The sequence below is a fragment of the Alligator mississippiensis genome, chromosome 4 (genome assembly GCF_030867095.1).
Source record: "Alligator mississippiensis isolate rAllMis1 chromosome 4, rAllMis1, whole genome shotgun sequence".
In the NCBI taxonomy this organism is placed as follows: domain Eukaryota; kingdom Metazoa; phylum Chordata; order Crocodylia; family Alligatoridae; genus Alligator; species Alligator mississippiensis.
The window spans coordinates 101,636,458-101,657,724 of NC_081827.1; the positions used below are offsets into that span (position 1 = coordinate 101,636,458).

The 21,267-nt window shown below is 48.2% G+C and overlaps 1 protein-coding gene across 2 annotated transcripts in view; it reads right to left on the bottom strand.

Moving 5' to 3' along the window:
* Positions 1–5,666: 5,666 nt before the first annotated feature.
* Positions 5,667–21,267, bottom strand: part of TOM1 (target of myb1 membrane trafficking protein) — a 30,519-nt gene continuing 14,918 nt past the window's right edge. The window contains exons 8-16 of one of the 2 annotated variants that reach the window (XM_006261897.4): positions 20,662–20,795; positions 19,631–19,664; positions 19,311–19,419; positions 18,745–18,865; positions 13,223–13,298; positions 12,661–12,723; positions 10,598–10,657; positions 9,745–9,784; positions 5,667–9,625 (exon numbers count right to left, since the gene is read on the bottom strand). In XM_006261897.4, coding sequence (XP_006261959.1) covers positions 9,477–9,625; positions 9,745–9,784; positions 10,598–10,657; positions 12,661–12,723; positions 13,223–13,298; positions 18,745–18,865; positions 19,311–19,419; positions 19,631–19,664; positions 20,662–20,795 — 786 coding nt within the window. In that variant the 3' untranslated portion in view covers positions 5,667–9,476. The remainder of the gene's footprint in view (positions 9,626–9,744; positions 9,785–10,597; positions 10,658–12,660; positions 12,724–13,222; positions 13,299–18,744; positions 18,866–19,310; positions 19,420–19,630; positions 19,665–20,661; positions 20,796–21,267) is intronic. The other variant, XM_006261898.4, reaches the window with a different exon arrangement.

Here is a 21,267-nt window from a genome sequence, read left to right on the forward strand (position 1 = left end):
GGACTGATCTAAGGTTTCTCATGCCACTGGAAGAGCAAGAGCATGCACTAGGCTGTGAATCGCCTACTCCTGTCATTTGCTTATGAACCTAGAGATAAGTGCACCTACAGACTGCAGTTTCTATGTCATTTGGAGGTGAAGCTCAGGGCCTTAGCAGGCTGGCACTACCACAGTGTGCATGTGACCACTACTTTATACTTAAAGGAGACATGAGACCTTTGGAACAATGGCATTCCTGGAAACTAGGTCATATGAACTGGAGCAGCTAAAGCTCTTCCTCCCCTGCAAACCTGAGAGTTGCCTCCCATGGATTTTGTATCTATCTAATTTCACTTGTTTTATCCTTATCTTTGGCCAAGGTCTACCTTTGTATAGTGGGGTCCTAGGTCATAATAAAGGCTCCCATGTACTACAGTAACACCAATAATTAACAACTACCACCATCACTGAAAACATGGTCTGGGGTTCAAAGTAAAGAGATTCAAAAAGCAGGAGGCCCAGAAGACCTGGAAGGTATCGGATGCTTTCAGCCTATTCTGAGAAAATGGGTGACCTCTCTGTCAGGGCCCTGTGTTAGAGGCTCTTATCTATTACCAACAAGTGTAGTGGAAAAATACATTAAGGCACCTTGTTATGGCTCTGGAGGTGTGAGTTTGAACCTTGTTCTGCATTCAGGCTGAAGACTGTCCCTGGTTGGCATAGGAGCTGGTTGTGAGGCTGGCTGCATCACTCTCCTATGCACTATTGGTTACAGAAAATCATGCACCTTTAGTCACTCTAGCCTGATGGGCTCCTTGATTTGGGGTGGACCTTTGACCTTTTTGACCCACTGCTTAACTAATATCTCTGCCTCAGAAGCAAGGAATAAGCAAGGCACACACTCTGAAGCAGAGAGCTCTCTCCTCTGAAGGAGGCATGAAACTCTGGGTCAGCCATTGTCAAAGGCTCTGACTTGGTTAAACTTGGCTGGAATTTTCAAAGGAACCGAGAGGAACAAGCTGCCCAACTCTCATTGAAATGAGCAAGGTACTTTATTCTTGTAGGCCTCTTGAGTGCAGTATCCAAGAAAAGGAGCTCTGTAAGGACACCATCCTAAACCCACAGCAACATACTGTCCTCCCACTCCACTCAGCACTTCTGTGCATGGGTCTTGTCAATCAACAAAATGGGCTTTTTCAGAGCAAAGCTAGTAAATGAGCATACAGGAAAGGATCACATGGCCACTCAAAGAATTTGTCCGCAAAACCTCTATTACCAACTAAGTTTTCCTTACAACAAGGCAAAAAGCAGAGGAAGTGCTACCTGTTATGACCCTTTAGACAGAAAAAACGCGTCTTTTATGTCCTCAAGAAATGTTTGTCCAAGAAATCGCACCATCAGCAGGCCTGCTGAGTTCCTACAGAAAAGCAAGAAAAATAAAAGTAGGAGAAAACTGTCTGTAGCTGAAACCAGCATTAACATGGGCTTCTATGAGAGACCAACAGCCTGATTATCATAGGTACAAAACCCCAGTAAGGCCTTAGTGCTTTTTAGTGGCATTTGTGGATTCCCAGCATTTCTGAAAAATCAGGCTGTGAAGAGCTGGACTCTCAGACTGGGAGAGAAGGAACTTTAAGACCCAGAAAGAAAGAAGAAATGGAAAAAATAACCCTACAAAACAGCTTCCAAAGACAAATGGCACAGGAAGCTCTTCGGCACCGAAACATGCTTTTTCTCCTATTTCTTCTATTTTTGCTTTGGTGACTCCAAATGACCCAGGAGTCAGGAACAAGGAAGTGAATCTTACCAACCTAGCAATCTGCTGACTGATTCAGTTACCTCCTGTTTGCAAAACTTTGTAAGGCAAATTGCAGCTAGAAAGGAGGAAGCACTGGCATGGGAATCCTGACCCCATAAAATTGTTATTCCCCCTTTACATTTGCCAAGTCATGACAATATAATACCTAACAGTCTAATCAATGGACTGAAGTCAATGGTTTCTTTAAAGCAAACTCAAGATCCAGTTACCTCTTATACTCCCACCCCTACCCTTTTAACATTTATCCTCTTTTAGAAGCTGCTCCTGACGATCTGTTTGTCTGCTAGCAACAGCCTATATTCAAGCTCAGCTTTGAACTGTTCAGTCCTTACCCCACAAGCTGCCTGGCCTTCTCTCCAGAGCCAGCTCCCAGGCTTCTGGTCCCCTCCTAAACCAAGCCCCTTGTGCCCTATAGTAGAATGACAGTGAGACAATTAATGGGGTGTCCAACCTCTAAAAGCAAGAAAAAAATAGCTCACTAAACTGCTAGGTGTTGCTAGGGAGACCTTGCAAAGTCATTAAAAAAATGTTGCAGAATACTTTATCAAGTATTATACATGCTTAACCAGTACAGGAAACTTAGCATACACATTTTGTCATTAGGAACTCCTAAAAGTGTCTAGATGGAAGAATGAAATAACTATGTTGGCAACACTGTTGCTTGGAAATACCTTTGCTGACTGAAAAATGCATGGGGAGAAGGTCTTAACGCATTGCCCAGTAGGGAGCCAGCCAATTCATTACAATATTTTTCTGTCCCCATTTCTGAGTCTTCAACACACAGGGCATCCCATACTTGTACTTTTGGCAGATAGAGAGGTATGTCAGCCATCACTGGTTGATGGCATTACACGTCTATTTTCCCAGCTTTGGTGCCATTGACCTTAAAAGACAGCCATGCAGTGCCTCTTGTGGCAGCACAGTGTAACAGGCCCTATAGGAAATAGGGCTAAGTGCACTCTTTGCTAGTAGCTCCCCTGACACTGAAGAGTTACTGGTGGCTGGCTACTTCCGTGGAACAGTCTGCCCAGTCATTTCCTAGGGGTGCGCTCCTCAAGTGCGCGATGGGTCCTGCAGAAATGTACTGTCATGCTTGATTGCAGGGCCCCTATTCTCTTCTGCCCTGTGCTTTTACTTGCATTTTTATCTGGACTAGTAGAGATCCCCAGCTAAGGAATGGGCATAGTCAGCAGAAGCAAGTAAAGCGTGGGAAACCAACAATTCTGTTCATAATTTATCTTTCAGTTCCCACTAATTTCACTTGCAGAACAGGCCCAGGTGCTCCCATGGAGTTAATTCCCTGTGTCAGCAAGGTCAGAGGTTAAATGCAAGTCCCTTCTGAAAACCCAAGTTAAGCGCTGATTAAAATGACCCATGGCACAACCTTACAAAACCAATAACCTAGGAGGAGATCAAGTTCAGTTGTCACTTCAGAATGGCCAAGTTCTTTACAATATATGACCCAGCAAGGGGCAAGAGAGGTAGAAGTCAATCAAATGTACCAGCATTTTATTTTTGGACAACAGGACATCAGTTATATAACACATGGGCTATTGCATTGCAGGAATCATCTAAAGGGAACCAGAACTAGTTTTAAATTTGATTTGGTGAAAAAGAAGCTTGTATTCAAAATAAAGAGAGATGTTAGAAAGATATTTGAACGGTTCACCTCATGAAAGTCATATGGAACAGACAGAGGTAGATGTCTTAGTATGCAAAGAAGGGGACACTTTTTATTGATCGTCAGGGTTATATCATTAGGAAACTGGAGGCATTTTTAGTTAAGAGTCCTCAAAAAGAGCTCCAAAGTTATTGGATTTTAACATCAGATATAAGAGCATAAGTTTCATTGCCTCTAAGAATGTGATTCTGATAGTTGTAACTGTACGCACAGTCTGTACGTACAAACTGTACATACAACGCCATTAAACATCTTGTGAACGTTAAGCAGAATGGAACCTGCTCTGCACACTACAATTCAAGAAATGCAAGTAAAGTTTAGGTCCCCTGTAAACAGTCCATGCCTGTTAGCCTCCTAGTTGAATGATATTTGACCTGGACCTTGCAAGTTAGTCAAACACTGGTGTGTGTATATGCTAGAGTAGTCAGCCTATGGTTACAGTGCAATAGCAAGAGTGTAGGAAGTCTTTGTACTCAATTGCTAGTTTTTCTAAGTTTGGCTAGCCTGATAATCAGGACATCAGCAATAAACAATGTTAGGCTTTTTAAATTTGATCTTTTGCAGCTGGTATTCAGGCCAATAGGTCACTGCTGACCTCTAGTGGCCGCTTTGTATAATATTGGCTTCTATTCCAACCAGAACACAAAACTCTCCCTCTGCCTGAAGAAGGGTGTTTGTGCCTGGAAGCTTGCAAAGAACAGTTTTTCCAACTATTTAATGGGTCTAATAAAAGATATCACATTTGCCTTGTCTGCTTCTTGTATAACATAAAGGCTTTTATTTTATTATACCATAAATGTACTGTCTTTAGTGTCTGTCCCTGAATCTTACCTTATGCAGACTTTTTCCTAACCCATAAGTAGTGTAGCTGGTCCTGTACACTGCCTAAGATGGGCTAATTGGCTTTGTTAAATGGCTCTGTCAATTAGCCTGACTTCAAGCTAATTGGAGCTGTGCAGCTGAGACTACCTAGCTCCTGGTTAAAGAGGCAGCATACTCAGAGAAGCATCTTTTGCTTGAAGGCACTGCCACTGGGAACAATACATTTACAGCACAGGTATGGCCAAAGTTATCTTAAGAGAGATCAGCATTAGAGAATGCCTGTTCATTTTTTTTATGAACTTAGGGGAATGTTCAATTTGTTTGCATTTTTGTCATGCCCATGATGCAAGAATCACCTGCTTTAAGTGATTTTAAGGATGGCTTCAGAATTGTGAGGAGCAAGAGACTTGGTAAAATCCTGCTCAAATTCAATGACATTTCTGAATTAACCTGCAGCAAAATAACATTTTACGCTACCCGGAAGTACCCACATCTTCTTTAGTTCTTTTTCTACTGTGAACATAATGAGATTTGCAATTAGGAACAGTAGGAAAATCTGTGACCTTATCTACTCCACATTCATTTTTCAAGTCACACATTAAACCAACAAAATGCTGTTGAGAGGGGAAAAACAAAAATAAAAGCCAACCCATTGCCATAGCTCAAGAGATGGGAAATGGGATATCAAACCTTTCACTTGTAGGTCACCGCTTCAAATCAACTCCAGTTGGCTGAATTCAAATGTTATTGCCATCTGTTCACCCATAGTAAGTTAGTAAGATGGTATTAGTTCAGTTCCTAGGGGGCATGTGCCCTCATCATAAACAATTTCTGCTTGTGCTTCTCAGTTGGCGCTCTCATTTGGTAGTTTCACCAGAAAAGCCAAGGAATGAATGAATGGCCCCAGAGAGAATGACACTTGCAGCTCACAAGGGGACCCAGCTGAGAGTTACGTTCCATTGGTGGGGCAGTGGCGGTGGCGGTGGGGGGAAGCTGGCACTTCCAATGCCCATACTGCAAGTGTTTTCTCAGCAAACAGATGCCTTCACTTCCCAGGGCTGTGACCTGCTCTTTGAGTTCTGGGTTGCCACTGGTGCTTGAGCAAATGTGCCTTGTACCGCTTCAGTGGGCTCTGGCAGAGTCTGGGGGCTAAATGCAACTCTTTTTGCAGTTGCCTTAAGCATACTTATTTAAATCCCAGGACACTGGTATTAACCTCTCTCAGAGAGATGACCTGCATTCCCCTCCCTCCAGACTGGGGCTTTAGGCTACTGACTCCTTGCTACAGCTTCTTTAGTGGATCCAAGTGTAGTTCAACATTTCCAGAGCTATCCTTCCTCAGGGACATGAGAGTGATGAGCCAACTTCCACAAACACAGTAATATTTATTTAGAACAAAAGTATGACAGAAAAAAATATAATAAAACAATAAACAGCTTACACACAGGCTTACTAGGACATCTTCCACATCGAGCTCTGGCAGGCACAGCACTCCGATTTGCCAAGTCTATTCTTTGGGTCCAGTGTGAGAGCAACCCTTCTTTCAGACCAAAGTTGTATATCCAAATTGTTTGCCATCTTTCTTTTATCCACAGCATGTACCATTTTCCATTCCCGCCTCCCTCCATCCCACATGGGTCAGAATGCCACCCTTCCTCCCCTTTGAGTCAGGAATAAATATTTAAGAGCATGGCTGCAGCAATCTTGGGATATTTCAGTGTCACATTGGTCAGGATTTCTACTCATCTATCCCTGTCCTCTAATAGGCTGGCATCTTTCACAAGCACTAGCTTCACACCCAAAAACATCCTAGAAAGAGACAGACAAGGTTCTTTGGGTAAATCTGGTATATTTTATTAGACCAGCTCAAATAGTTGGAAAATTTTTTTTTGCAAGCTTTTGGGAACAAACACCTTTCCCAGCCCAGAAAAACTGAGTACAAGAATGCTTTGGTCATACTGCTTTTCTTCCTTTTTCCATCTCTACCCCAGAGATGGCATGGAGAAAGGGAGCTCTTCCTTAGGACTCTCCAAGAAGCCTTATTTGATCTCCTTCAGCTGAGAGGACCCCCTTGAAGCCAGCCCTGGTGTGGCTGCTTCTTTCTAGGGAGTCCCAATGAAGAGCTCCACCCCCCCTCCCAACACACCCACCCACCAGAAAGGGCATTAGATCCTGTGACAGCTGGTTTTGTGGTTCCTTTAAAAAGGGGTTTCAGTAGAGGCTGGAAATGGGGTTCTTTTAATTAAAAAACAGTCACCTGCATCATTTGCTGTCCTGCAATGCTATCTCACTTCAGACCCAAAGGGAGAACAGCAGGTCACAGTATCATAGTGCTTAGGGTTGGAAGGGACCTAAACAGATAATCAGGCCCAACCCCCTGCCCTGGGCAGGAATGAGTGCTGGGGTCATATCACAGCCAAATATCTGTCTAGCCTCCTCTTGAAGACCCCCAAGGTAGGAGAGAGCACCACCTCACTTGGGAGCCCATTTCAGAGCCTGGCAGCCCTAACTGTAAAGTAAGGTCCCGAGTGTGTGAAAATGGAGATGTAACAAAAATCTGTAGTTAAAACAGCTTTGGGTTTGGACTGGATGGCCTTCAAGGCCCATTCTGACCCTGTGATTCTTTGCTCTACTACCTGCAAGCCCTCCAGTAATCAAGAGTGGACACATCTACTCACCTGTTGCTCTTCTGCAACAAAATACTTTTTAGACTTTTCTGATTAACTCTTACAATGACCTGGGTAAGTGGTGTATGATTTAGCAGTGAGGATACATGTCCCAGCTCAGGGATAGCATGAGAAGGAGAAATGTCTTGGGAGTCGAACACAAGAAATAAGCCTTCTCTTGGCTTCAGGATGATGAGACACTGGGAAGGAGGTTTAAAAACACGCCAGCTGCTAACATGTTGGGAGGGAACGAGGTGAGGTTGGAACAGAGCATGACTGTTAATCCTTCTCCATTTTTCTGCAGAGCCTGCCTCAAACTAATGGACATAAGAAAGATCAGAGATGAAAGTATGTTCAGAAAAGAATGAGGTGGAACCTGCAGTGTATCCTGATGCTTTAGATCCAGTCCTGCTCTGAAGCAGATAGTGGGGAAGGGGTTTTTCTCCCATCCTCTCTTCGCTGCATCTTTCTTCCCTCCTCCTTCAGGCAACTAAAAGGTAGTGCACACCACCACTACGGTTATTGGAATGGGGAATCCTGGTTCAGAGGCCAGCCCGTATCAAGGAGAAAATCAATTGGGTGCCCACTTTGCCTTGGAAACATGAAGGGGCCACCTCATAAGCCCCAAGCCCAATTAGTTTGCCAAGGAAAGGAGAAGCTACCTTGATCCTAGCTTGTTCTCTCTGTGCCCCCTGCCTGACCTGCAGCTGAGAATTCAGTGCACGGGGAAACTGATTTTACACTTTCCTCTCAGGCAGACAGAAAAGGGCCCTTTCAGTAATCCAGGCATCACCACCCCCACCCAGATAGCACCTTGTAGTAAGCAGCAAGACAGGGGAACAAACTGCATCTTAACAGGAACTGTTTCTCTGTCAGTCTTTAAAAGGACCAAGAGATTGTGGTAGCTGATGTCTGATCAGCTCTCACAAGCCAAAGGAGGTTGGAGAGTGGTTGCCTTCCCGTGACATTCCTAGCTGGGCTGAAGACATCTTGCTGGGAACTGCAAAAAGGAGGTTCAGCCAGTGTCTACTCACCCTTTACCCACCCCACCTGAGGAAGTGCCTGTTCTTAGCAGCAGCACATCCCCTTCTCTTTCCTCTCCAACACTGTAGCCAGGTGCCTCTCTTGCTTAGCAGCACAGCTCCCCAGCTGCCTTCCCCGCCTGCCGTAACTTCACAGAGAGCACACACTCTCCCAGGGGGTCAAACTTTGCTTGTTTAATGTGCAATACAAAAGGCAAATCTCCCAAATTACACTGAATAACCAGCATTAGTTCTAGGCCCGGAGCACCCCTCACCCGCCACCTCTGGATAAGGCACAGTTTGTTTGAAGTATTATCTCTCCTCAATGTTCCCTCCCTTAAGGCTACGCCTACAGCAGGAGCAGTTTGCCAGTATAGGAACAGGAGTATGCTACCCTGGCTAAGTGCTTCAAGCACAGTCCCAGATATCCCAGCAAAGCTGAATCTTGTTCTGCCCTTGGTAAACCACTTCTAGGGAGCTGAACAAGTCAACCTGGGAAGTGTGCAGTTTTGCAGGCATGCTTGCCTTTGCCCTGTCAGCACTGTTGTGTCAGTCAGGGATCACACCCCATCACTCCCCTGACTTACAAAGCCTTGCTGGCAGGGGTCTTGTAGTGTAAAGCTGGCTGGAGACTCACTTTCCCCATCCCATAATAGAAGAGAGGTAAAACTGAGTTAAAAGGCACAGGTTGAATCCAGAGTCATAATCAAAGATCATTTCAAGAGTTTGCTGAAGGCCCTGCCCCTTCCCCACCACCTCCTTATAAAGGCGGAGCTGCATGCAGCCCCTCCACCCCTTGGATTCAGTACCATTTGCAGTCTCATCCCCAGCCATGAGATTGGGTACCTGGATTATGTGCAGCAAAACCATATGACCCATGATGAATAGGATGCTGGAGGCAAAGAGCTGTAGAGGGATGGGGCAAGAGGGGAGAGGACGATGTTGCAGATAGTGTGCACTTGTGCAACAGGACACAGAGTAACAGACCATTACTGTCCGTGCCCTCCCCCACTTCTTCCCACCCCAACATCTGCACCACACTTGCTTTCCTATTTCTGTAGAAAATGGGCAAAAAGTCAGCCCCTGAGAGTGGAGGCCCCAGCTTTCGGTGGAAAACGCAGCCTGTCAAGGGGAGGATGGAGGGTGGCAGCCACTCTCAGGGTGGGTTTACAGTGATTTCATTTGGGGGGCGTGGAGGGGACAGGGAAATTCTTCTGCTTGCTCTCATCACACAGCAACAACCCCAGTACTCCCACAATTCATCAGGCAGTGTGACTAGCAGCGTTGCAAACTCCCCACCACAAGTCTGCTCTGTTACATCCCTGAATATGACAATGTTCAACTTAACCCCAAAGCAGCCTAAAAATGGGAAGAGGTGGGGAGCGGGGGGAAATAAGGGGGCAGGGCCCTTCCTCTCCCAGCCCCTGGCAGGAAGAGAGCAGAACAGCACGCATGGCCTCTTGCTCCAGCACACCAGTCTGTAGGGTTCATAAGGCAAACATGGCATCATCTTCCTTCTCCCGCTTCCGATGAGGATTGGAGGTGGCGGGGGGCGTGGGCATCCCTCCTGAAGGGCTGGGGAGTGTGGGCAGCTGGTCCGCTGCCTTTGCTCGCTCTTCTAGGAACTTGTCAAATTCTGGGGCGGTGGGGGGAAGAGAGGGAGAGAGAAAGATAATTAGCAAGGGGGTAGGAAGACTAAGCTGTTGACAGAACAGCTCCAGGAAAAAAAGAAGGAAAAGACCTGGTGGCCCTTACCTTCACTAGTGACACCCTTCGCACCCTCTGGCTCAGCACCCTGAGGAAGAACAAAGCCATGCTGGGAAGTAGGGCAGATGAGAAGAGACACACAGGGCACCCTGTGTGGATATGCATGTACACAATGATGCCCAGCCCCAATGATAACCCCGTGACCCACCCAATACAAACACCAGGCAGTGATGACAGGAGAGTGAAAACACTACACCCTGATCACATTTTCCTGAAAGCTTCTCAGCCAGCTGGCAGGCCTGGTCACAGTGGTCCCCCAGGCCATCACCCTCTGCTTTTGTATCACAACAAAGATGTTCTTCCAAGCCCCTTCCTCTCTACAGGATGATGAGAGCTTTGGTGACCTGGGCTGCACTCACTTGCTCCCTCACAGCGGTGTCACAGTCATGCTGCTCAGTCTGTGCCAGCCCTGTTACCTGTCCTCTCCCCCACATTGGAAGGCAAAGTGGAGTCCAGTACCACACCACAGCTGACTTCACATGGGCTATGCGCACACAAAGAGCTAAGTATGTGCTGAAGTTTTCATAATTGGGCTCCACAAAAGGGGAGGTGGAGCAGCAGCTTAGAAGGGCTGGGAAAAGGGAGAAACTGGGTGGTGGCAATGTGGAAGGGAAACAGGGAACACAGGATGGTCAGTGTTGCAAGGTCAGATGAAGGGCTATTGAGGGGAACTACTTCTCAAGTAACACGGCCCTACTTGCACTTACAATGGTCTTTTGGTGTTATCCCCAGCATCCCTAAGATTTGAGCATCTATAGAGGCCACAGGAGATAGCCCATTGTTTTTCCTGAGAAGAAACTGAAGAGTTACAAGAAGCAGCCCAGCTTTGCCCCTCACTTACCACATCAGTGGAGAGCCACTGCTCAATGTCCTCCATGAAAGCAGCCTGGGGGACTGGGATCTGGGGCAGAAGAAAGAAGTTTGAGGCACAGGTGGAAGGAATGTTACTCCAACCAAGTCCTGCAAGACCTCCTGCTCTGTCCCATGCTATGTGTTTAGCATAGTCCTACATCCTCCTAGCTGCCCCAGTCACAGCACATCCCACTGACAGCACCATGGTATGCCCAAAGCACAGGACTTTAAAGGTATCTGGGGTTTCATGGCTGGCACTGTGGCATTGGGATTGGCCCACACAGATGAATGAACCCTGCCTGGCACTGCTCTGCCCAATAGGACAGCTTTCTGACTTGATGAGATTTGGGTAAGGCTACTTAAATAGAAAGCTACAATATAGTAGGCACATTCCCTCTGTTATTACTGTAGATTTATATCCAAAGAACAAGAGATTGTCTCCATCCTCTGTTCCACAGTGAAATTATCGGCCCATGTGGAATATTAAAGACTAGAGCATTGGAAACAACTGTGATGTCATGGGTTTGTCACCATAATGCCCATGTTTGATCAGAGAGGAAGAAGGGAAGGTCTGGTAAGAAATCTCAGGTCTAATGGCAGACAAACTGCAGTAGCTGACATACCTTAAGCTAACCTATGGAAATGCTACAGAAAGATGCATTCTGCCTTGAGGGTGGAGATACACGACTCTTCCCCATTTTTGGAAATCATTTGTAATAATGAGCTTTCACCATTGGCCAGTTCCATTATGAAAAGGGAGATGAAATCTTCTAAACAGCTAGGATATTCAGTTTCCTAAGGCCGCTCCGAAACCCCAGAGCCCTGTCCCTGACAGCAAGCGCCAACACCAGGCGAGAGAGGTGCCACAACAGCTGCAAGCAGAAGCAGGGGAAGATATCTTGAAAGATGTTGTCCCTTAGTGTGCAAAAATCCAGGGACTTCTTCATGAGGAAAATGGCAAGGCCAAGAAAAAAAGCATCCTCTCTCTGCCCATGAGCAGACTCCTTTAGCCTGGTCATAGTCCCTGAACTGCTGCAATTTCTCCAGGTCAAGATAAAATCCCTCTGGGAAAAGCAGCCCTTGGGGCATGACCATGATTGGGGGCAAAGGGCAAGATTAAGAAGGTTTGCCCCAGACAAGGACACACAAGGGAAATATTTAAAGAAGCCACTGGACAGTACATGGGGACTACCCAGACCAGCCCACACCTCTCTTTGGGCGGTGCCCTGCTGAAGCTGCAGCATAAGAGATCTCCTGTGAGAGCACAGTCACACCTTAGGCAGCTCATTTTTAGGGACCAAACTGAGGCCTCCGCATCAAAAAGCAGGAGCCTCTACTGCAAGGGTGGGCAATTATTTTGGGCGGAGGGCTGCTTACTGAATTTTGGCAAGCCATTGAGGGCCACATGACAGGCAGCCAGGGGCAGATAAATATTAATTTTCTTAATTGGGGGGGGGGGGGGCGGCCCGCAGGCCAGACAGAATGGTCTGGCAGGCTGCATCTGGCCCCTGGGCTGCATTTTGCTCACCCCTGCTCTACTGCTTGAGCTGAAAGACTAGACTTATTAGCTTGAAGGCTAGAGCCATCCAGCTATTTGAAGAGGACACCACCATCCCAAACAGGGTACACGTGTGCTGCATGTGTACTCAGAAGGGAAGCTTGTCCTAAACAAACATCAAAGGTGACAACCATCCACATCTCAACGTGGGGCACCACCACATTCACTGTTGGCTTGGGTTAGTCTATCTGCATGGAATGAGCCCCAGACCTCTGCACCTGAGCCAGCTTGGGCCCTCAGCTCAAGGAGAAATTTGGGATTTGGGATCTCGAGTTTCTGGGTCCAATCCCTGCAAACATTTCACACTAGTTGCACAGAGAAGGTGGGCAGAGTGCCTGGCTTCTTTACAATTTGTCTCTACCACTAGCCCAGAGCAGGAGCCCTTCATGAACACCAATTTGGTCTGTGTGTCCTCAGACATTTGTCTCAGTATTGCCCCCTTGCCCAACAGCCCCAGCTCTCTCGGCTCTCCACTGGTTGTGGCACATCCTCACCATTCCTTGCCGTACCATCCAGTTAGTGATTGGGGTTCCATCGGTGGAAACACTGGTCTCCGTCTAATCAAGAGAGAGTCTGCACTGAAAGCTGCTATCAAAGAGGGAGGGGGAAGAGGTAGAAACGGATACAAGGCAGGTGGAGAGAGAGAGGAGGGACGTTTGACAATGTGGTCATGAATCTCTCCTATGCAGATGGCAGAGGACTTGATTTGAGGATTCTCCATAATCCTTCCTCTCCATGACATTTCCAGTGGACTTACAGAGACTCCTGTTAGCAGAGAGCATGTCAATTCCAGACCTTCCAGAGCTTCAGAAGGACATGCTGAGGGAGATGGAGAAGAAATGTATGCCTGCCCTGACTGACCTTCTCAGGGGAATTGGAAAATGGGACATAATGAAACAAACCCCTCAGGTACCAAAGCAAGGCCAGACTTAGCTGGAGGTCAACCCTCTTAAACAGTTAAGGACTAGGCTTACAGAGCCTCACAGCTGACACTGTTAGTGGGCAGGGTGGTGAACCCATTACTGGCGATATATGCAATGCCCCAGAGCCACTTACTGCTCCTGTGCTCTGCTGCCGGGCATCCAGGGCTCCAGCGAGCCCTTCAGTTGCCTGGGGATCTTCATACTTCACCCTGAAAGAGAGAGACATGTAAAAAAGACCCAACATATGAGCAGCAGGAGAGGTGCGCAGGACTGGTCTCCCAATGGAGTTCCTAGATAGAACTATTCAGGGCTGCTAACTGCATTACTTCTCTCCTGTTGTGACCCTGAAGACACCCTCCCCCACAGTGCTGAGAGCATTAGATCGCACATTTGTTTACGAACCCCTGCTGGTTAGAAACGCAACCGTAATGGGTCTGCCTACATAGCAAAGCGCATGGATCCTTACAGCCTGAGCAAGAGGTTAAGAGTAATAATAGACTGATGTCCTCTGTGGACTGAGCACAGAAAGGGGGAAAATGACATACGCTGTCTAAAGGGTTACAAATGCTGCATGAGGGATCACAGCAATACAGAGAAATACAAACAAGCCTTCACCTAGGCAGACCCCTTCACATGTCTTCCCCCTCTTCCCTACAGATACATTTCTAAAAACTTCACACAAGCAGATCACTTACCCCAAAAATTTCTCTAGAAGCTGAAATTCACAGGCCTGTGCACCACAGGTCAGACAAGATGATCTAAACTAAAGGAATCCCTCTGGCTTCACGATCTCCAAGTGTGCCAACACAATACTCTCTCTTCTCAACAGCTACCTTCCCTCACTAAGTCCTATCCCTCTCCCTCACATATATACACATGCACAGAGACCACGTAGTTCTCTGCTCCTTTAGGACGCTCCTTCTCAAGCAGAGGCTGTGAGTTTGCAGTCACCATTCAATCAAAGGAGGATAGTCCTTGCACCAGAAAAACAGTCCCCCTCAGAGTATGTCTGTAAGTCCTCAAGCTGCGTCCGTGTCCCTCCCGCAGCACTGATGGAACGTCACATGGAGCTGCTCTTGTTGGAGGTCAGAGGCTTGGGCCACCTGCGGTCAAACTTCTCAAAGAAGTTTTCGTCGGTGAAGGGCCCGCTGTGGATGATGGCGTTGAGGATGAAATAGAGTGCTGCTATCATGCCACTGATGAGGAAGAAAGGAATGAAGGGCCTGAGTTGCTTCCAGCACTGTTGTACCAAGGTATTCTTGCGCTGCAAGCCATGGGAAAGAGAGGGGGACACCATGGGCTTCCTGCTGGTGTCCTAGGTCCAAAACCAATGTGGGAGTAGATCAGCTCAGAGAGAGGGCGAGGCAGTGAATGTAGGGGTTGCCGAGAAGTCTAGGTCAGCGAGTGTAGAGGCTGGCTGGCAGAAAAGCAATTGGAGAGGCAGCCAGGGCAGGCTAATGGTGGGTGGTGAGGAATAAATAGAAGATGCCTCATTAGATGTGACTGGAAAGATCACAAGTATCTTTTCCTGAAGGATCAGGTTGTGCTGGAGAAGATACGCTTCCATGCCTGCCCAGCTCCCCCAAGGGCTGTCCAACATGGTGGGGGAAGGGAAAGCATTGAACAGGCACCAGGAGATTAGGTTTCATTACAAGATCAGGTGCTGTTAGCTCCAGTGCTTCAATCCCTCTCTTGCTTCTATCCACACAGCCCTGCTGCACATCCAACTCCCCCTATTTGGCATCAGGAGTGACCTCCATGCAGCACCCTGCATGTGCCAGTCTTTCTCAGGGGCTGCTTTTGGGTTATAGCCCTCTGCATACATGACAGCAATTCAGAGCCCAGGGTTAAGCTGGTTAGTGCTGAGCACTCTCTGCCTGGTGTGTCCAGAACAGGCTGGAACCCAGCCTGGTTTCCCAATCAGTGCATGGGTGCATATGTAACTAGTAACTAGTAGGATGAAAGTGCTAGACTTTAGGAAAGCTGATTTCAATGAACTCAGGGGATTAGTCAAGGACGCACTGCAGAGTAGGAGATTTAAAGAAACGGAAGCCCAAGAAGGGTGGCTGTGCCTTAAGGAAACGATCCTTAAGACACAAAGCAAGACGATCCCCGAGCGAGGCAAAAGAGGAAAAGGGGCCAGGAGGTTTCCCTGGCTGACCAGAGAAATCCAGGGCAGCCTAAGGGCCAAAAGGGGAGCACATAAAAAGTGGAAACAGGGAGAGATCACCAAAGATGAATATACCTCCTCTGCTCGTGCTTGTAGGGAGGCAGTTAGGCGGGCCAAAGCTACCATGGAGCTGAGGATGGCAACCCAAGTAAAAGACAACAAGAAATTGTTTTTTAGATATATAGGGAGTAAAAGGAAGGCCCAGGGAGGAATAGGACCCCTGCTAAATGGGCAGAAACAATTAGTGACAGACAGGGGGGACAAGGCTGAACTCCTCAACGAGTTCTTTGCCTCAGTGCTCCTAAGCGAGGGGCACGACAAGTCTCTCACTGGGGTTGTAGAGAGGCAGCAGCAAGGTGCCAGACTACCAAGCGTAGACCCTGAGATGGTGCAGAGTCACTTGGAAGAACTGGATGCCTTTAAGTCGGCAGGCCCGGATGAGCTCCATCCGAGGGTGCTGAAGGCAATGGCCGACATCATTGCAGAGCCACTGGCGGGAATATTTGAACGCTCGTGGCACATGGGCCAAGTCCCGGAGGACTGGAAAAGGGCTAACATGGTCCCCATTTTCAAGAAGGGGAGGAAGGAGGACCCGGGCAACTATAGGCCAGTCAGTCTCACCTCCATCCTTGGCAAAGTTTTTGAAAAAATTATCAAGGCTCACATTTGTGAGAGCCCGGCAGGACAAATTATGCTGAGGGGAAATCAGCACGGGTTCGTGGCAGGCAGATCGTGCCTGACCAATCTAGTTTCTTTTTATGACCAGGTTACGAAACGCCTGGACACAGGAGGAGGGGTGGATGTCGTATACTTAGACTTCAGGAAGACCTTCGATACGGTATCCCACCCCATACTGGTGAACAAGTTAAGAGGCTGCGACTTGGATGACTACACAGTCCGGTGGGTGGCGAATTGGCTGGAGGGTCGCACCCAGAGAGTCGTGGTGGATGGGTCGGTATCGACCTGGAAGGGTGTGGGCAGTGGGGTCCCGCAGGGTTCGGTCCTTGGACTGATACTCTTTAATGTCTTCATCAGTGACTTGGACGAGGGAGTGAAATGTACTCTGTCCAAGTTTGCAGATGACACAAAGCTATGGGGAGATGTGGACACGCCGGAGGGCAGGGAACAGCTGCAAGCTGATCTGGACAGGTTGGACAAGCGGGCAGAAAACAACAGGATGCAGTTCAACAAGGAGAAATGCAAAGTGCTGCACCTAGGGAGGAAAAATGTCCAGCACACCTACAGCCTAGGGAATGACCTGCTGGGTGGCACGGAAGTGGAAAGGGATCTTGGAGTCCTAATGGACTCCAAGATGAACATGAGTCGGCAGTGTGACGAAGCCATCAAAAAAGCCAATGGCACTTTATCGTGCATCAGCAGATGCATGACGAATAGGTCCAAGGAGGTGATACTTCCCCTCTATCGGGCGCTGGTCAGACTGCAGCTGGAGTACTGCGTGCAATTCTGGGCGCCGCAATTCAAGAGGGATGCGGATAACCTGGAGAGGGTCCAGAGAAGGGCCACTCGTATGGTTAAGGGCCTGCAGACCAAGCCCTACGAGGAGAGACTAGAGAAACTGGATCTTTTCAGCCTCCGCAAGAGAAGGTTGAGAGGCGACCTTGTGGCTGCCTATAAGTTCATCACAGGGGCACAGAAGGGTATTGGTGAGTATTTATTCACCAAGGCGCCCCCGGGGGTTACAAGAAATAATGGCCACAAGCTAGCAGAGAGCAGATTTAGATTGGACATTAGGAAGAACTTCTTCACAGTTCGAGTGGCCAAGGTCTGGAACAGGCTCCCAAGGGAGGTGGTGCTCTCCCCTACCCTGGGGGTCTTCAAGAGGAGGTTAGATGAGTATCTAGCCGGGGTCATCTAGACCCAGCACTCTTTCCTGCTTATGCAGGGGGTCGGACTCGATGATCTATTGAGGTCCCTTCTGACCCTAACATCTATGAATCTATGTTCAAGCACAAACCCCCCCAAACCCAAAGCACACCCAGGCTCCATCAACAGCTGAGGGAGCTCAGTACCAATCAGAAACCCTGCCTTTGTGGACATCCCAGAGACCAGGCCATTGGCAACAACTGCACATTTTTACTCAGCACACTGCAAGTGAAGCAGGTTAGGCAAGAATGGAGTGGGCTTGTGGCTAGAGGACGGCAAGTCAGTCTATGCCCAAAAAGGGCTGTGGTGTAATGAGTCACATTATAGGGTTTACTCCTTTCCTTTCAATGAGGACTGTCCAACTTCCAAGTGGCCAAGGGCTGTGTGCTGTGTAGCTCCCCCTCCATGTAAGCTTCCCCCACTGCCCCACCAACTTCATGGGCTCTACTTCCTGCACCAGCAGTGGGGGCACAAAGCAGATGCTGGAGGAAGGAATCTGAGCCTGGGGGCCCCATGCAACCCACACACTACTATTTGGACAGTCCTGCCCTGTATCATCTATACTGGCCATCATCAAACACAGAACACCAGGCTAGATAGACCAGTGGTCTCATTCAGGGCAATGGGATATATATGACCCAATGCTGTGTGGGAAGTCAGACTTCTTGCTTCTCAGAAAAAAAGCACATCCCTTAGCCAGCTCCACCCACAGGACTAAAACTCCATCGCACTGTGATTCTTAGTAGCCTTATCCATCAGTTAATGTTGTGTGTGTCATCAATTTCACCTCTGCTCCCTTTCCCAGAAGCAAAATGCAATTCAGACTGGGAAGAACAGGGGTAGAGACAGACTGACTGTAAAGGAAGAGAACCTGCCACAGTCCTGCTGTGACCATCCAAAGGGATCCAGCACTCCTGTGAGTTACGGGTGAGAGCACAGACTCTCGTGTCTTTCAGAGAAGGTGGACAGATTTTCAGAGAAGGCTGGAGCATCCAGATCTAGTCTCTAAAGCCAAGAAGCAGCAAACTGTGGTTCCGTACCACTCTCCTACGGCTTGTTTGTGAGGGGTTATTCTGTTCATGGTCTGGGCTGCAGAAGCTGGGATCTAGTCCAGGCAATAATATTACTAGCTAGCCATGAGTTGCCCTTCATCAGCAGATCTTAAATATATTGCTAAATAAAGTATCACCATTTCTAGGGATAGGGAGATAGAGAGAGTGAGGCACAAGAAGGTGTGATGACCAGTCCAATGTTACACAGCTGGCCAGTGGTACAGCTGGGAGTAGACCCCAGAACTCCTGACTCCCAGTTGCACTTATGCCTTCCAGCAGGTGTTCATGATTTTAGATCCAGGGGACCCAAGTTCTGCTATGTTCCCACTGAGGGTATTATATTAGCCCAGAATTCAAGGAAAGCCCAAGTGCAATTATTCCTGTCCCACATCTCTATCCTTTCTTGCCCAGCCTAACATACAGAGGACACACATCTGTAGCAGAGAGGTGAAACCTAGAGTCACCTTCCTCCCCATCCCCAGGCTCTCATCTCCATCTCCCTACTTCCCCCTCCACCCAAATTCCCAGAGCAGAATAGCCGCCACTCACTCTTTGCGCTGCTCAGCCAGTGAACTGCCCCGGGTCAAGGCAAACATGTCAAACTCATCTTCCAGTTTGCCAGAGGTGTCTAGGGACCGTAGGCCAGCACTGACACTGCCAGAACCTAAACCTACAGGAAGGCAAGAGGAGAGCATGGTAAATACTCAGCACCAAGGAAATCCCACAATTGACAACATAGGGAGTGAGGTAGCACTGGGAAAGCTTGATTCTGAACTGAGCAAGTTAAAATTCTTCTTGGGGTCCACTGTTAGCCTGCCACTGGGTAGATGGTGGAAGCCAGCTCCAGGGTCATTCAGTAGGGGTGTTCTCAGTTCAGGCTACAGCACCAGCATCACTGACACCCTCACCCTTCAGGACCGTGAAAAGAAAGCAAAGTTAAGCATTTATCTGAACCACACTGTGACGAGAAAGAGTCACTCTACAACACCACTGCCCCAGTTTCTAGCTCACTTCATAATTCGACAACTTTGTACAAAGGTTAGCAGATGAACACCTGGACATCTTGACCCTGAAGAGGTCCCTGCCCAGGAGAGGGACACTGTTTGGTTACTTACTCATCCCAGCCAGCTGAGCAGAGAGGTTGCTGGTGGCTTCAGGCTGCCTCACTGTTGAAGGGGCACTAGGTTCAAGGTTCACTAAGTTGTTTTCCACTTCATTTGGGACCTTTGGGTGAAAGGAAAAGTCATTCTCCATTCCTGCAGGCTGGGCTTAGTCCTTACTGATCCCTACCCATTCCCCTGGCCACAAGCTTTCCCTTTTACCCTCAATGTCTGAGCAAAAAATACAGGCTGCCACATCTCTCCCTGTTGGGGGTGACTGTGGTTAGAGTCAGTTACCTGCAACATGCTCAGAAGGGAAGGAAGTTCTGAGTTACCTTAGCAGACCGGCCAGTCCGGAGACGCTCAAACCTGCAAGAGATTAAATACAAAGAGTTTCAGTGGCATAAGCTTCCATGGCTGCTAAGCATCTCTAGCAGGCATTCGCCCCCATCCTTCCAGCTTTACCACTCTGCTTCCCATCCCTGAAGGCTGCAGGCTGGCTCAATCTGCCCTTTCATACCTGAGAAGAATGAGGAACCTCATTTGCAAGCCTGATTCCCACCCAGGGTAACAGACCTCTGAGGCACTGTAGGGGTGGTGTTGCAGGAGAAAGGGCAGAGGGAGGGGTCTACACTTTCCTGGAGCAACACCCATCCCAAGTGACAGAGGGGCAGCTTGTCTTTCTGATGGGGAAAAGGGAGAATCCCTCAACTAAATCCATGCATTGCCTGTCTCCTACTAGAATTACAGGAAAGGTTGGTACAACTGGGGTGGCTTCTACCACTGGGTATTTTCATCAGGGCTATGTGGTCTGCACTGGGGACCTCTGATGCAGTTTGCAGGCAGTTCCCTCCTCCCACCTGTTCTGCCAGTCTTGTGCCATAAAGGTTTCTCTATGTCCTAGTAAAACTTATACAAAAGTTACGCATTGTGGAGGAGGAAGTGATAGCAGTCAAGACTTCTCTAGAGGCATGAGTTGGAGCCTCATTTTAGATTCATGACAGCTGCCTCCAGTTAATCCAGCTGTCAGTGGGTACCTGGCCACTCAGGCTGGGGGATCAAAGGCAGCCAGATGTGATGCTGGCCACGGCACTTCCTTGCATGTCACTAGCTGAAGAAACTGGAACTCCTTAACTATGCTAGGTTTCAGAGAGCCCTGTCCTTTAAGTGACATGAAGGGAAGGGAATAAACCCCCTTGAGCTGGAGTGCAGAGGACTGAGGATGGAAGAGAGTGGCCCCAGTTTGATACACTTGGAATGTTACTTTCATAGAAAGATGGGCAAATATAAAATACCCAGGATGGAGAAGGGGCAGCTGGGGAGAAGAGGGAAGAGGAGCAGGAAGGCAGCATGACTGAAGGAGTACCGTTCGTAGCGCAGGAACACATTGTTGAGGTTGTCGTTGACAAGTAGCAGCTCCTCTGTCAGCTGCTCATGGAGGATTCGGGGAATCAGCTCCAGCACACGCTGCTGCATGGCTCTGCATGTCCGGTTCAGCTCCTGCCACAGCAAGGGGGAGCAACCACATAGGTCAGGCCAGGGGAGCAAGGTTAACTCAAAAACTCATAGATCTGCAGGATTTAATAGCCACAGACTACTCTGTCTCCAATGGGTCTTCCTCTAGGGAAGGCAGGGGAAGATAAAACCAGGCCCTGTGGATAGTGGTGTGAGAGGCTCACCCAGGCAAAGTAAACTGAATCTAGGCCTGTTGGTAACTGGTCTGGTCAGATCTCTCAGTTGTGGAAAGCTGAGCTCAGGCTTCTAGCTAAACCAGTTAGGGAGAAAGGCCCAGTCAGGAATACAAGGTCACCCCATTGACAGGCTACTCCTTGGCCAGGTAGATTTTACTGGGCTATTCAGATTAAATTTTCCCCTTAATTTTGTCTCATCTTTCCTTGATGTATCCACCCCACGCAACTTTCGCTGCTCCCAAATCATCTATGTTCAACTGCTGTCCCTGTGTGGTGTGTGG